The sequence below is a fragment of the Convolutriloba macropyga genome, chromosome 12 (genome assembly GCF_964194025.1).
Source record: "Convolutriloba macropyga chromosome 12, txConMacr16.3, whole genome shotgun sequence".
NCBI lineage: Eukaryota > Metazoa > Xenacoelomorpha > Acoela > Convolutidae > Convolutriloba > Convolutriloba macropyga.
The window spans coordinates 8,638,708-8,655,035 of record NC_134479.1 but is presented as its reverse complement, the minus strand read 5'-3'; the positions used below and the strand labels follow the sequence as shown (position 1 = coordinate 8,655,035).

The 16,328-nt window shown below is 33.2% G+C and overlaps 2 protein-coding genes across 2 annotated transcripts in view; one reads left to right on the top strand and one right to left on the bottom strand.

Annotated features, from left to right (window-relative positions):
* LOC142351147 (uncharacterized) overlaps window positions 1-16,328 on the top strand; it is a 297,047-nt gene that overhangs the window by 103,586 nt on the left and 177,133 nt on the right. The gene's annotated exons all lie outside the window — the stretch shown is intronic.
* Window positions 922-15,774, bottom strand: LOC142350969 (chymotrypsin-2-like). The gene is made up of 3 exons (XM_075402997.1): window positions 15,455-15,774; window positions 8,148-8,433; window positions 922-1,213 (listed from the first exon to the last, which is right to left on the bottom strand). The coding sequence occupies exons 1-3, from the start codon at window positions 15,705-15,707 to the stop codon at window positions 922-924; spliced, it is 831 nt and encodes a 276-aa protein (XP_075259112.1). The 5' UTR covers window positions 15,708-15,774.

Genomic DNA, 16,328 nt, shown 5'->3' with positions numbered 1-16,328 from the left:
GATTGAGTAGTTTCAGCAGTGTAGAAGTCAAAATTTAGTGCAAGCAGGTCTGTCCTGCATTTGAAACGTAACACTGTACGAATTGCTAGCTCGATTCAACTTCATCAACTACCAGTCCTGATACAACATGTTTTTCACTGTTTCAAAGCTTTTCTGGACCTATTTTGGACAAGTTGTTGGCTATTTTTGCGTTTTCCGGACAACTTGTTGGTTTTTTTCACGTTTTCCAGATCTTTTTTGGACTATATAGAATTGGATTCAGACTGCCAAGTCTTGGCCAAGACTTGGATTTGAACCGGATATGTCCTGACCAAGATTTACATTTAGACTGCCAAGTTTAAAAGCTGTCAATCAGTAATGAAATGAGACTTGAAATAACAATTGCTCAGTACTGAAATTGACTTGACACTATGTCTGGGCCCTCTTAGATTCCGATTCTTTATAATTAATTTCCTGACGCTCTTTCAATATTGTACATAAATTGTGCTGGATAGCTCTATCTCATCTTATGTCGCGCAAACCAATCTCAGTGTGAAAACTATCGATGGTTTAAGTAAACATGATAAAGGAAAACAATTAGCTCGTTCACGAGGGGTCAAGGTTTTCTGAACTTCTGCCACTGTGAAATACCCCATTTTTTCCGGAGCCCACCCATCCAAAATTGTGCTGGATAGCTCTATCTCATCTTATGTTGCGCAAAACAATCTCAATGTGAGAACGCTCGATAGTTCAAACAGCTAGACTCACAGGCTAGAGGAAAACAATCAGCTCGTACACGGTCAACATTTTCTTGACCTTCTGAAAGTTCTTGATCATCTCGTACTGGGATCTTTTCGTTCTTCTACCCCCCCTTCTACAATAAGCTGGTGCAGATGGGAGGTTGGGGGGGGGGTTGACACAGAAGAGATCCTAATTCAGACTTCAATTTTCAGTTTCTTTATCCTCAAACTCTTTGATTGTTTTCTCAATCCAATCAGTGTAAACTGATACTCGTGTGTAGATGACTGATTTTGCAGCAGAACATCCCATTGATCCATAACTTACGAGTCCATACAGACATGTTGGCTCCACAACATTCGTACCCAGAGCGTATAGTGGATTGCCAGAATCGCCAGTGCAAGTATCATGTCCAACATTGTCAAACCTTGAAAAGGAGGTAGCGCACACCTGGATATCTGAGTTGAAACTCGAGAAGTGGCATGTATCTGGATCGCTTAATCATCAAACAATCAACAGTCTCCCACGAGGTCCATTAATTTTCCGGAATTCGGTCGTGAATTCGACATTTAATTGAAGCAAAATTTGGAAGACAAAAAAAGAGACACACAAATTTTACTCAGCTATGTCAGAGGCTGCTGATCTAGTTCCAATTTACAAAATGTGCAATAAGTTAGCAAAACTCGACAACGATTACCACTAACGAGATACCATAGAAGCAACTCTGCGAAATTATTTGATAAAATTACTTTTTGCGGAAAAGCATATTGATTACTGAATTTGTTTTTTTCTGAAATTTTTATATAAAAATGAACCAACTGATTAAAATAATAAGCCTGAAACAGGATAATTGAACATTAACTGACTACCTTTATCTTCAGTATTCTTCAAAGAAAAAATTAAAAATTGTATTTGAATCCTGCTGCCTTTGTGCACTTTGGAAACAGTTTGCGCCATTTTATCTTTTCTTCTGTTACTTTTCGTTTGATTTTACTTCTCTTTCTCTTTTCAGGGTAAGTTTGGAGGTTTATATTTCCGAAAAAACATGCCTAAAATTGAACCGTTACTTCGTTTTGATTTGCATTTTGAAAATAAAGAGGGTATTGGTACGATGGTTTAATTGATTGGAATTTTATCTTTTATTGTGAAACTTTTAATAGAGCGGTCACTTGTCTGCAATAAGATATTGAAATTCTTATTTAACATAATTTTGGTTACTTTTTGGTTCTGCTGAAAGAAATGGAATCAACCAGAAAATTTTTTCTCGATTCTAGTGACTTTTGATGACGAACCACGCATGAGTTTCTGCTCATGAGTGCCATATTACCAATAAATCTGTATAGATCACTTTGGTGTGTTGAATCTTTATCAACCAATACACTTGAATACCTCTGCACTTAATGGTTGTCTCCAGGCACTGACTTTTAAGAAGAAACCATTTCATTGTTTACCATTTTTGAAAACAAATCACTCAATTTTTTTCTTATTTAAAATTTAACTTAAATGGTATGTATGAAGGTTTAACATATTTCGTTTCATATACTGCTCTGTTTTTTATAATATCCTCAGCCAATGACTGTATATGCTTAATTACTTTTGAAATACAATATTGCTAAATTATAGCTATTGTTGCAATTGTCTTTTCGAAAACGAGTAAACATTTTTAATGGCCTATAAAAAAACTCCTTAAGGTACCCCGCAAATTAGAACGGCCCTTTCTACCCAGTCGTGGACTTTTACTAGATATTTTTGGTGTCAACTCCTGGACAGCGATTTCTGAATTAAGCAAAAGAGCAAGTTGAAGAAAAACAACAAAAAAACACGATCGGTTACTTTTGGTTCTGCTGAAAAATGGTATCAATCAGAAAATTTCAAGCAGAATGGTATTAATTTTTGTAAAAAACGATTTTATTGGTTTGTCATTTCTGTCAATAGAAGAGGACGCCGAAATTCCGGGAAAAATACTAATTTCCCAATTGAACAGCGCACTTTTTCTCTTGATTTTAGAGGCTTTGTTGACGAATTAAGCAGATTACATTGGTTTGTTAATTGTTTATCAACAAATACACCAAATTATCTCTGAACTTAAAGGCTGTCTCCAAGCATTGACTTTTAAAAAGAGATGATTTCCCTGTTTACCATTTTTGAATACCGCTCACTCAAATTCTCTTTGATTTAATGTTTAACTTAAAACGTATTTTTAAAGATATAATTTTTTTGATTCATATACTGCTCTGTTTTGTTTGTAATATCCTCAGCCAATAACTTTATCTATGCTTACTTGTTCTTAGAGTATAACATTGCTAATTTATCGCAATTGTTTGCAAAATGGTTTTTTCGAAAACGTTGACACAAGTAAACATTTTAATGGCCCTTAAAAGGCTCCTTTAGGTATCCCACAAATTAGTACGACCCTTTTTAAACAATCATGGACCTTTTACTGAATATTTGATGTCAACTCCTGGACAACTATTTCTGAACTAAGCGAAAGAGCAAGTCGAACAAAGGCAACGTTTCCGTAATTTCAAAGGAAGAATTGATGTTTTTCTATCAAATCTTCAAAAGCTAATGCTCTGATACATTGAATCGCTTAATTGAAAAACATTGAACAAATGCGTTCAATGATGCTAAATAAATATAAATCGGCAGTATTGGTAGTATGTTTCCCGAGTTGAGTACGATCACATGCCTTTCTTGCTCTAGGTGAAAAAAGGTGAGGGCAGATAAGGACAAAGTGATGTTAGATACAGACCTCTTGATGAATTACAGCATAACGCAACCGGCTTGTAGTTACATAAAAATTTGGTTTCAAAATTATTTGGTCTAAATCGTGATTTTCACGCTTGTGCCAAAAAACGATTAACAAAAGAAACTGACAGTTTTGTGGCAAGGACGTGATACTAATGACAAGGTCGTAACGCCTTTGCTTATAATTGTTCCCCCTTGAGCGACATATGAGAGGTAGTGAAAGTGGATATTTAACAGAAGCGTTAGTTTGAACTGTCGTATTCATCTGTACTACAGGTATGTTCCATCACGAAAAAATTTCCCCACATTTTTGTTCCGCCCCCACTTTAGTGGGGAGGGAGGAACTATGTACTCAACTATATACTGTTTTTTTGTTCAGACAATGTTGGCCGAACGATATACTAATCGTAGAGAGTTGTGAGCGGTATCATTAGAAAGCACGTACATCCTGGGCTATGGAAACAAAAAGATTTTTTCAAATTTGGTTTTTTACAAGGAGTTATTGAGTTTTAAAGTTTTGTGAATCTTCGACACTTTTATTCACATTTTCCGTATTTTTCGCGAAAATTCGGCTCAATTTTGCTAATATAATTGGAAACTTAACTAATGTTATAATTTTTAAAGATAGAGTGTTATTGTTTTCGTTTAAGATAGAAGAGCGTTGCTAAATTGTTTAGTTGAAGTTTTTTTGGCTAAAAATTTTGGAGACGTAGAGAATTAGAAACCACTGACACAGACTCCGTAAACTCCAAAAGATCGCTAGTCGAAATTAGGCGGCCTATAAAGGTCTTCAAAATAAAATTTATACGTTTTTTGCAAATTTAACTCAATAATTAAACAAAAATCATTATCGTTTTTTTTAAACGTTTAACTTACCGAGCGATCCAAACAACAACGGTTTGGAACAACTGCGTGGTTTTTTGGGCGCGAGGTTTTCAGGGATAGGTTTGATGTTATCATGGATTCTTACAATCAGAAATTTATATTTGGGCGCTGCTTTTTTCAAATTATTTTGCTTGTTTTTCAAAATAATTTTTATTGTTTTTCTTATGTTTATTATTGACAAAAGTTTTAAATTGAGGCTCAATTATTGATAGTTCACAATTACGTAAAATTGAGGCCGAATGGGCATATTGGTTGTATTCAGAGAAAACTTACTGGATTTTATGGTTTTGACGAGGAGTTTTGGTAAATCTTAAGTGAATTCTTGTGATTTGCCTTTATTTGTTATTGTTTTTCAGTCGCATTGCTAAGTTTCACTGATCAAATATCCAGATGGTTTCTTCAAGAGGTTTAATTTAACCTTGACAAAGTATTCGATTGTTATCTAATGTCTCTTATGACATCGAATATAATTTTTTAAGAAAATTGTAGTGGTTTTTTGAAGTTGTTAATTTTTTTATCTCATTTCTTTCATCTTCAATTTATTCTCATTAAAAACAAGTCACAATTTTTTCATATAAGACACAAATTTTTGTATGTGGCGGTTGTTCATAAGTAGCGGCTTCTTGGTTTTGTTCCTATGGCTTTTCATATAAAGTTTTGTGATTTTTGTGCAAAATTGCCCATTATTTCTGTTCTTTTCTTATTCTTTGGTTAATTTTCACATCACTGAAACATCAAAATTGAAAAAATGGCAACAATTACGCAATTTGATTTTTTCACTGCTTTTATAACTCATTTTATTAAGGGTTGCGACTCCGTTCTCTTGCAGAATTTGTTAACTTTTTTTTTAAGTTTGCCCTGTATTTGGATTATTTTTTTGTTGTCGTATGCCATATATCGGTCAAGAAATGGTCTCAAAGGCCGCCTATAGAAATATAAGTGTACTGAACAACTAATATTGGTATATAGCTAATTAGCTAATGGATTTAATGACTTTCAAATACTTTTTTTTCAAAAAAAGGATAAAAGTAGTCTTCAACTTTTCCCTTTTGTTCTGGTGGTCTACGAAACTCTTTCGAATTTTACAATATCGTATCTTTTTCAAAACTTAGCTTCATTATTGAGAGATCTTGTTAATTTTTGTTGAACCAATCAATAATTTCCTTGCTCGTTAAACGTTTTGATTGGTTTCTTTAGGGCTTAGTAAATTTCTTTTAGAAATTTGTGAGTTTTAGAAACTTTTCAATATTTGAGGTTTTTGTTGTCAATTTGAGAAAGTCATTTGACTAAAAGACTTTTTTATGTTCAATGGAGACCGCCGTGAAGATTCAAATTTCTCTGGTTTAATATCTCATAATTTAAGTTGCTTCAACACTGTGGTTTCCTAATTTTGTTTGTGAAATTTTTTAGCTCTGCTTGAATTTATTGTTATTCTATAGTCTTATGGCTTAGACTCAATAATAAGAGGCTTAATTAGTTTTCTATGCCGCTGCAAGATAAACTGTCTATTCTTTTAGTTGAAAGCTTATGTTTATTTAGTTTTTGAAAAAAAGTTGTTTTTACAAAAGGACAATGAAATTTTGAGCTTTGCCAATCTTATTTCTGTTAGGTTGTAGCTTAGTTTCTCTACAGACAAAATGCGTCCATTGTCTATTGAATTAAAATCCGCCCTTCATAACTCTTTTATTTCCATCAAACGTTGTTTGTTCTTGGTACTACGAGTTTTCATATAATATTCGTGATTCTTGCATATTTGCCCATTTTTTTATTTTTGTTTTCTTTTCATAGTACTGCAAACGTTGTCGGTTCTGATCCCATTTGAAAAGAATCAATCAAAAAAAATAATGTTCGTAGTGAACTGCTTAATATTTAAATGGCCAGAACACCGTTTTTGTGCAAAATCCGGGTTTTTTTTATTTTGCCTGAATTTGACTTCATTTTTGACTAAATTTTGAATTAGTCGAGGGAAATATCTTGGACACTGAAAAGTCTCAATCGCTTTCTATGGAGGTATAAATGAAACTCTCAATGATTTCTGTTGATACTTTATGTTTGAAATAAAAATTTTTAAAAAAATGGCAATGTTTTTTATAAACTTTGACTTTTTGCTCTGTGCTTAAAAACGTGTTATCAAGTCGCATTGAAGAAAAGTGAAAAGTACCACAATCTTTCCTAATGAAACAAAGGTTTTAATTTTTTTTGTATAAGTTTTATCTGAGGCCATTTTGATTTGGTATCTAGTTGTATTCAAAATTTGACAGCGAGTTTTGCTCGTAACTAATATTTGTAAATATTTGATTTTTGTCCTTGTTTTTTTTTCTGGTGGTCACTTACATGACAGGTATCATCAGCCCTCTGAGGTATATCGTTTTTACTCATTTAATGGTTTGTTGAACGATATAATAATTTTTTATCTCTTACTCAATTGGTAGACAATTAATTGAAAAACGTAGATGAGCGGGGCGGAACTTTATGTGCGAAAGCACATTACCGAGCCTACAATGTTCAATTTGTGTCTTTGCTATGTTATAACTTAGACATGATATTAATTAGCTTATTCACTCAGATAGATTAATACATTGCACCTTTTCATATGCTTTCTGTTTAATTGGTTTATTTGTTGGGCGCAAAAAATTGTTTAAAAGGTGTCACTTCATTTATAATTTTGTTAACAAAATATAAGAAATGATATTTTTAAATCGTTATTTTTAGGGAAAACGGATAAAGCTCAGATGTTTTTTGACCTATTTGAGCGTTTTTGACCAATTTTTTGACATAGGAAGTGGTCGTTTTTAGGAGCGTTTCTTAGAAAGATGGTCATTTTTGGGCGTTATCGAAAACTAGAAAAATTCCGTCCTTGATAGAAGACCGTTTTTGAGAGTTTTTGAGTGCTTTTTTAGGGAATGGCCACTTTAGGGCTTTTTAAAAACCGATATAAGAGAATAACCACTATTGAACGTTGTTTTAAGACGACCAAATTTCTTGAGCGCGAAATTTGAAATCTAAGAAATTTTTTTCATAAAGCAGCTAGAGCAACTGTTTTTCTAAACAACTCCTTATAAAGTTAAGAGACTTCCATCTATCTAATAATTGCTAAAAATTATTGAGGAAAAAAAGCAACTTAAGATTTTCAACGCCTTCATCTCAAATCTTTCATAGTTTGATTAAGATTTTAGTTGATAGAAAATTGACTTACATTAGCGGTGTAAATTTGCGGTTTCTGAACGTATTCACCACTATTCTTACATCTTTGCAAAATATTCTTCGGTGGAGATATTTGGAATTTATAGTAGTGATTTTTTTTACGAAATGTGATTCATAGCGGTGAATAATTTTCTCCGCTCTCAACGCAATCACCACTATTCTTACTTTTTTATTGCAATATTCTTTCAGCCGGCGTTAAGTAATGCGCTACGGTTTTTTGAGCGCTGAGCTCTGTGTGCGTTGAAATCAAACATAAAAATTGTCAAAAACGTGCAAAAACAGTAGTTTCCTAAGGAAACTACCCGAAACAACATTATCGTAAAAAAACGTCCAAAAATGACAGTTACCTGCAAGAACGGTCAGAAACTTTCTTTTTCTAAATGTACCGATCAAAAACTATCAAAAAACAATCAAAAACGATCATTTCCTAATTATGCGGGTCAAAAACGCTCAAAAACGGTCATTTTGAACAACATTTTGACCCTTTTGTGTAAGATCCGTTCAACATGGGCATAAACGAGGACAAAGGAAAACCTCGACCGGATTAAGAACCTTTGTGCTCAGAAAAGAGAAATAAAAAGAGAGACAGCTGCCTTTTTTCGACCAATACGACCTCTTGTAAAACATCTGGGTACTCTCTTGCATTGTTAATCTGTCCCATTCCACAGACAGCAAAATATTCTGCCTGGGTATCTTTGGTACAAATCGGCAAAACTCGATCTGAGGAAACTTCTTTCGACAGTTTAAGAACTGCAATGTCATTATATGACGTGCTATCTTCATAGTCTTCGTGTTCTCGTGCTTCGGCTGAGATTTTCAGTTGAATTTCGATGGGCTTGGCTGAGAAGTTTCCAATAGAGACACTGATTTCGGACACCTCTAAAAATAATGGAAAAAATGTGTGAAATGATTCTAACTAAACCGCATCAAGATTGGTCGTAGCAAAGAATTTTTCAACGTACGTCTCGAACATGTTGAGGACAACGACGAAAAAACGACAATCTTTTTGTAGGAGTGTCGTTTCAAATGAAAAACAAAATTCTTTCAAATGAAAAACAAAATTCCTGAACACGGGAAACGCATAATTCTGCTCTGAAAATAAAAAATTATCTATTAACTAACAGACAGTTTATTCCACTTTTCTGCAAAAGTCTCGGAGGATTTAAATAAAGATTGAAAATGGAAAAAAGTTGAAGAGGAGAAAGTGTTGGACTTTGAACTCACTTATCTCTTTTATATGATTATGGGTGCTAGGATTAAGAAAATTGAGCCGAAAGGAATATTAGCCAAAAAGGAGATTTTAACCAATCAGATTTGAGAACGGCCGCGATATTTTGCTCGGTTGTGATAGATTCATATCAAGTCCCATAGGCCGCTGAGGCATGGCCGTGGCCAGCGAGGCTTGGTCAAATGCATTATTTTCATGTGTAAGCGAGTTAGATAATTGCGCGTCCCACTTATGTTTGCTTACTGCAATTATCTCATGCAATTATCTCTGCTACAATGCCAAATTTAGACTTTTTCGGCTAATATTCACGTCAGCTAGTTTCCCGGATACCATGATCTTGATATGTCATACTCATTTTAAGATGTTCCTGCATTATCACTTCCGTTAGTTGACACTCTCAGAGGCATTAAAAGCAGACATTCTAAGTTTGTTTCACATTTCCGTAACTTATATCAATTGAATCAAATTTCTAATAGGCGGGAAGAGATTCCTTTAGAGGAAGAAAAAATTAAGAGGTGAAGAGATTTCGGATCTTTTCTGCTAGCGCCCCCCCCCCAGCTTTATATAGCCGTTAAATTTGCAACCCCCAAAATCTAAGTTTTCGCGAATTTTAAGAGCGACATTTGCATTTCATTTAAACAAGAGTCTTTAGGTAGATTGAAGGCACTTTTAGAATAGTTTCCTTAAAATTTTTTTAAAAATTCAAGCCCTTATTGTAGCCGATAACACCAAAAACGATCTAATACAGAAATTTTTATTGATGCTTACGTTATATGCAACAAATTTTGGTTGCATCCGTAATACTTTCAAACCTTAGCTGTGCTAGCTTTTAGTAAATGCATATTGTTCGTATATGTTCACGTATAAGATTACTTAGCTTTAACAGTATGTTTAAACATTTATAAATGGGGGTGCCTAAATAAGCGGGGGGAGGGGGGGGCGCTAGCAGAAAAGATCCGAGATTTCAATGTATACGCAAAAGATTATGTCTAAGTTTTCTCTTCGAAAAATCGGTTCAACTGTTTCTTTTTGAATTTTAAGCAGACAATGTCAAACTATCAGAAAAGCATTCCGATATAGTTTTTTTAAAAAATCAAGTGAATGGATGTCTCTAAAAAAATGAATTGAAAGCGATCTCGACATTTTTCTGATGTTTGTACTGATAACTGGTATTTTGTTTTATATATTTTTTTACTTAACAAGACATCTTGCAGGTGAGTTCTGTACATTATCAACCGAATAAAACTCAGATGAATTGATGATTATATATTTTAATGTCAACGCATGAAAAGTTAGCGTTGAACCGCGATAATAGTTCAAAAAGATATCAAATTTATTGCAACCTTCACAGGCAATTTCTTTTTGGTGTTATAGTTCCAATTATCTCATGGTGACAAGTATTGTAAAACTGGGAATTTATTTTCAACAAAATCCCTAATTCTTTAAAGTAAATAAGAGAAATAATATTGAAAACATAGAGGGCTTCAAGAAATTTTGAGCTAAACATATGTAAACATATGTTGCCATCAACCAGAAAACTCCTGAAGGATACTGAATTGATAAATATTTAAATCTGATTTTTCTTTTCTATTGATTAGAAAACTTTATTGGCTCTATGGCTCTATAGGACACTCATTACCAAACATTAATTCATTTCACCACCTAGGACACGAGTTACACGACTCTTCAAGTGGTGCCCGTTAAGTCCGCAAAAACGTGCAATACATAACAACAACACTCCACAATCTTCTTAATTGTGCAAATAAAAAAATTCTTAGATCTCTTCGAATTGAAAAACTTCGTTTTTTGGCCAAGAATTTTGGTTAAAAGGTTTTCAATGACAAGGTAGTTAAACATTGTTGCAGCCGAAAACATAAAAGACCTCTTCTGGCTCTGTTTTTTCGATTTTGGTATAAGAACGAGCGACCTAACAAAGGACGGTGTGACTGGCGGCTTTTTAATGGCAACTTGCAGAAAAACCAAAGGAGAAGTTTCTTGCAATCTGATCCAGGAATGACCTGCTCAATAAAAGTATCAAAAGACAAATAAAATATTGAGAGCACGTAGTATATCGAAAAGATAGCATACAAGGTATCCTCTCTTCTTGAAAAAATTGTTTTTGTCGACACTAAATAGAGTTCCGTTTAGTTTTTGATGCAGAATCATAAGCTGAAATGCCATACGAGAATATTTAATTCGCTCAGCTGACATATATTTAAATTAGGAAGGCTTTCGGAAGAAGTTTTCAACTGGAAACAACGTAAACGACACTTTCCTTATTTCTTGCAACCATGTTTAAGACGGAGAAAGAAATTGAGACGCATATCAATGCATACTCCCAGATATTTGAACGGAACTACTTCCTCAAGCACTTTACTTGGAAGCTAAGCCTCTGGCATCTGTGACTTTCTGCTAAAGAATATCGTTTTCCAGTATTTACTGTTAATCACAATTTTGTTTCTCCACAGCATTTTTAGATTTGTTTGAAAGCAATGTTGAGGGCTTTCCCAGTTTGCATATTCTTACTTGATGTTAAAACTGTCGTATCATCAGCAAAAAAAATTATTTTTGAATTGTTTGGAAAAATCCTGAGGCAATTCGTCGATGCACAGAAGAAATTGTAAGGGACCTTAAAGTGAACCTCAGCGAATGTTTATTTTAATCTACGATTTTTTACTGTTCCGATCCATGGACAACTTTTTGCTTTTCTCTGAGAGTAATGAAGCAATCAATTAATTCATTTTGCCTCGATAACCCGTTTCCTCATATTTTTTTGGGAAGAATTGCATGGTCAATAGTGTCCAACAATTTTTCAAAGTCATTAAAGAAGGCAAAACCCATAAATCGTGAATATATTAAATTTCCCATGATTTTCATAACTGACGTTTTAGCGTGCGTGTGCATGAAAGTTTTTGGCTGAAAATAAACTGCTCAGTTGAAAAGAGTTTTTTTTCGAGGAAGTCAAAGATTCTTGTAACCAAATTGTTGTCAATCGCCTTGCTTAGGTAGGACGAAAAGCTACTGGGTCGACAAATTGAGGGGTCTTAAAAATCTGTGTTTGTGCATAGGAATTGTTCTGGCGGATTTAAGAGAATGCGAAAGACACGACAAACCCTTATTTATCAATTTAGCCAAAGCAATACTACTGAATGACGGTACAATTTTAAAAAGTCTGTTACTATTCCTTCCACAACCTGCTGAGTTCTGGTTTCCAATGAGTGCACCGTGTTAAAGACTTCAGTGGCGTCAACAGGAAATAAGAAAAGAAGTATTTCTTAAAAAAATCAACCTGGCTTACTCTTTTTCTCAGTAGAAATTTCAGTTTGGATATTAGGATTGTGTATGAGCTTTCTATGGGCAAGATTTTTTGCTCTTAAAATTTGCCAACCGGTTCGTGATATAATTGTTCTCTAGAGATTTTTTCCAATGAATGGAAAACTATCAAATTGTTTTATAATGATTGAGCCTAACTCTCATAAAGAAATTTCAAGAATATTTTTGTTCATCTCTATTTGCGTCTGTTGTATAAGATACAGAAAAGTTAGATAATTTTTTTTCTATTAAAGTGTTTAGCATTGAATAAATAATGAATTCACTGATAGAGATTGTTAAATAAATAGATAACTAACTAACTCTGATAAAAAAAATTCAGTTTGAGCAAATATCGAAAACATATTCAAATAATAGAGCATATTAATCAATAAAGCGCCAATACAGGATAAAAGATTATTGCCTCAGCGTTCTCTATATCAAAACTAGAAGACCTATACATGTTCTTGTACTGCTGATGGTGCTCATCAGAGATATTTAGGTTGAAATCAGAACAAAAATGTTTCATCTTTCCTTGAGTTCATATTGAACCACCGATTTTCAAATTTTAAAGAGACTGTTTCATTTCTCCCGGAATTTTACCTGTTTTAAAGCACAAAACTTTTCCATTTATTCCCGATTTCAAGTTTAATAAACAAATCTTCCTTGTTTACAACGAACGAAAAATGAAAGATTCTGATTTGTACAGACTTCTCACGGAAAACTTGGCTTTCTCTTTTTTTGTTTCTACTTTTCAGCATCTTTGGTTGTTTTGTGAAACAACCATTATTAGCTTTCGCTAAAAATTTACACGAAGGGTGCAGATCATTGTTGTCAAACCCAACTTGTTTTTACTTCTCTAAAATTCGGAAACGTGTTTTGGGATGTGCTCTTTATTGTATAGAGGTTTACCATTTATGGTGTTTCGGATGTTGGCAAGCACAGGTTGACGATGAAATAACTCAGTTTTGTCGTTGTAATATAAAAACTCAACAACTGCTGTAGGAGTGTTAGCCTTCCCTCCTATATACCGATGGATGACAAGTTTTAATTTTACCTGACGGCATTGAAATATTTGAACTTTGTTAAAAATAAACAAAAATTGTTCAATTATGTCAGAGTTACCGCGCTGCAAATGTTTTTTTTAAATTAAAATAAGTTTGCCTTTGGAAACACACAACTCCAATTGAATCAGTCTAGATTCTAGATCTCTAATATTCATAGTCAAGGAAACAATTTGTTTTTCTTTTCTGTAAGCTTTTTCGAAAACAGTTAAGAATTTTGGGAAGATTTTTGAAGAGATCTTGGCTTCGAACCCAAATTTCAGCATAGTTTTACGTCAGCAGTGTAAAGAAAGACAAAGGAGTATAAGGAGTAAAGAAAGAAAGTATAAGGAAAAACAAATGTTTCTGAATGATGCTTGTTTCTTTTTGACTACGAAATACATATAACTACAACCACAAGGACAGTATGAACTAAGGTTGAGAAAAATCTACACTAACTTAAAAGTGAACATTGAGAGTTTTTCTATGTATTTGTTTAATAAAATACCTCAATTTTTATGTTAATAAAACTGAAAATTCTTCATATCAATACCTTAATCAATTGGAGCCCATTCCAGAAGGGCTAATTTTAAGGTTTATAATTAAAATTTAGAGAAAAATAAGGAAACGTAATGCAGAAAAAACGTCCTTTTTTCTCGCACAAAATCTGGTTATCTGTAGTTGTGGTCTACAATATCTCACAATATCTGTAGTTGTTTTTACTTATAAATTTGCCTCTTTACCCTCGAATTATCGAAAACGTTTTCTGAACATCAAACTTTTATAACATTTTTTATTGTTATTTGGAAAATATTTCTTGATTATACTCAAGTAAACGAGAAACAAAAATAAGGAAAGTTTGATTCGATATCCTACTGTGGCAAATATCCCAAAGTGAAAACATGATATGAATCTGCTTCAATTAAGGAAATTTGAGCCGAAAACTCTGCCGGCTGAGAACGATGAAAAATTGCAACAATTGTGTTGAGTTTTGCTGAAAATTGATATCCAATGATCAATTATTTGCAGATCGGGGTAAAATTCATCATATGTTTGAATAAAAAAATGCAATGGCGACAGTAATGGAGTTTTAAACGAGTTCAAAGGATTAGAATCAATCACAGTTGTCGCTACTATTCGGGCACTGTTAAGTGGGAAAACCTGCGACCTATATACCAAGATTTAAATGTGAGGCTGCCGGACCTTTTTGCGCACGCTTATTTTCCTAACCTTAGTACATTTGCTTAAGATACATGGGTAAAACAGTAGCGCTCAGAGTATGAATACTCGAGCAAATGTTATTTTTACATTGTAATGGATAGTTAGTTACAAAAGTCCAAACAATTGCTCTTCAATATTTTAAAAAAATTCTATTTCCTGATAATATCGTCTTTCCACTTCTCTGAAACTTTGAAACAAAGTAATCAGAACAGTGGGAAGCGGAAAAAAATTGACATTCATTTTCAGTTTTTGTAAGGTTGAATTTTTCTAATTAAAGATTAATTCGTTTCTTTTTAGTTGAATAGATTTTTGTTGTCAATAAATTCTTAAAAATGCCAAAAGAAAAAAGATTTATGTGAACTGCAACGGATTTGAGTTATGATTTCCAATTTTTTGAAAACTTTCAAGTCTTAATTCAGACCACAAAAGTTTTCATTCATCCTGCCATAGCTTGTTTTTACTTATAAGTTTGCCTTTTTAATCTAGAATTATAGATAATTGTTTTTGAACATCAATACCGCTTAATTTTTTTATGGTTATTTGGAAAAAACTTTTTAAATTATAATCAAGTAAATTAGGCGAAAAGCAACACAAATTCTCTTTTTCGGATTACTTTGATGAAGATAGGAATGGGTATTAACAAGAACAATGAAACAGCAAGCACCGTTAATTAGTTGAAGAAAACAAGTGCGCTTTTTTCTAAGTGATCTGTTTCAAATATGCATTTATCATTTTTCAACCTTGGCCAAAAATAGAGGTACAGTACAAGAAAAAACCAATGAGAGCAAAATTTGGGTGGAACGAAGTTAATAGAATCGTACGTGTTCACGCTTGCAGCTTGTGAGTTCTTAAGTTAATCTTACAAGTTAATCATATTTTTTTAATCAACTTGACAGATTTAATCAGATAAAAATTTCGTCCCGACCAGTTACCAGTTCAGAGATTCTCTCTCATTTTGAACAATGGCGAAAGATTAAAATTTGAAGAACATTGGTTGAATAACTTTAACTACCAATCTCAAATGATTCATTATCAAGAATTGGCTCTATGTTTTGATTTATGGTAGTGATGAATGTTTGGTTTGAAGTCAGTTACTTACTATATTCGAGTTCATTCAGACAATGCGCAGCAGTAAGAGCAAACTTTTTGTGGATAATTGCTCCTCCGCAGAAGTATTTCAAAATTTTCGACTCGTTTTTAACATTTTTGGCTGCAAAATCGACCCTAACATAAAAAGGTCTATCCAAAGCAGCCTTGCTTTTCCATAATCTCCTTCCAACAGAATTCAAAGAACAAGTTGTCGACAAAAACAATATGAAAAATGTACATAAATTTGTTAAGACTAGCATCATGAAAATCACTCCAATGAAAAATTTTTCGTAGACACTTATTTTTTTTGTTTCAGTTTACTGCTTTGCACTGAAGTGCAGGTTTAAAAAATTATTGAATGATAAAAACTAACAAGTGCAAATTTATTAGTTGTTCTTCTTTTAGTGGTCCCAATAAGAAAAGAACCTTTCTTTGAACAGAAGAGACTACAAAACAAAATAACCGACTCATTATATCCATAAAATTGGGTGCCAAGTAAAACATCAAAAAAGTGTGTGAACTTTGCTCAGATGTTAATTTTTTCATCTTTAAAGAAACTAGAATTAACTGATTCAGCTTCTTTAAACCCTTATATCGAAATTAAAAATCTCTCCTTGAACTGAAGGGTTACAAAGAAAGAAACACATATGGTTCGCCCGATAAACTGCAGCTAACATCACCAGCTAACAACAACAAAACAACCCAAATTGCTCACTTTTGGAAGGCTTTGATCATCTTTACTTTTAAAGTAGATTTAAATCTGATTTTACGTGGCCCCCAACAAATCATAGCAACTTGTTGCTCTCAAAAATTGTCTCAAAAAACTTTTCTAGCAGACAAGTGAAAAGAAAGCCCTTAATCTGGTTTGGATACCATCTAAAAAA

Coding starts and splice junctions, on each gene's coding strand:
- LOC142350969 (XM_075402997.1), bottom strand. CDS start 15,707: ATGATGCTAGTCTTAACAAATTTATGTACATTTTTCATATTGTTTTTG. Junction 8,434..15,454: donor TCTGAATGAACTCGAATATA/GTAAGTAACTGA, acceptor CATTATTTTTAG/AGGTGTCCGAAATCAGTGTC. Junction 1,214..8,147: donor GTCGTATTGGTCGAAAAAAG/GCAGCTGTCTCT, acceptor TTGATGATTAAG/CGATCCAGATACATGCCACT.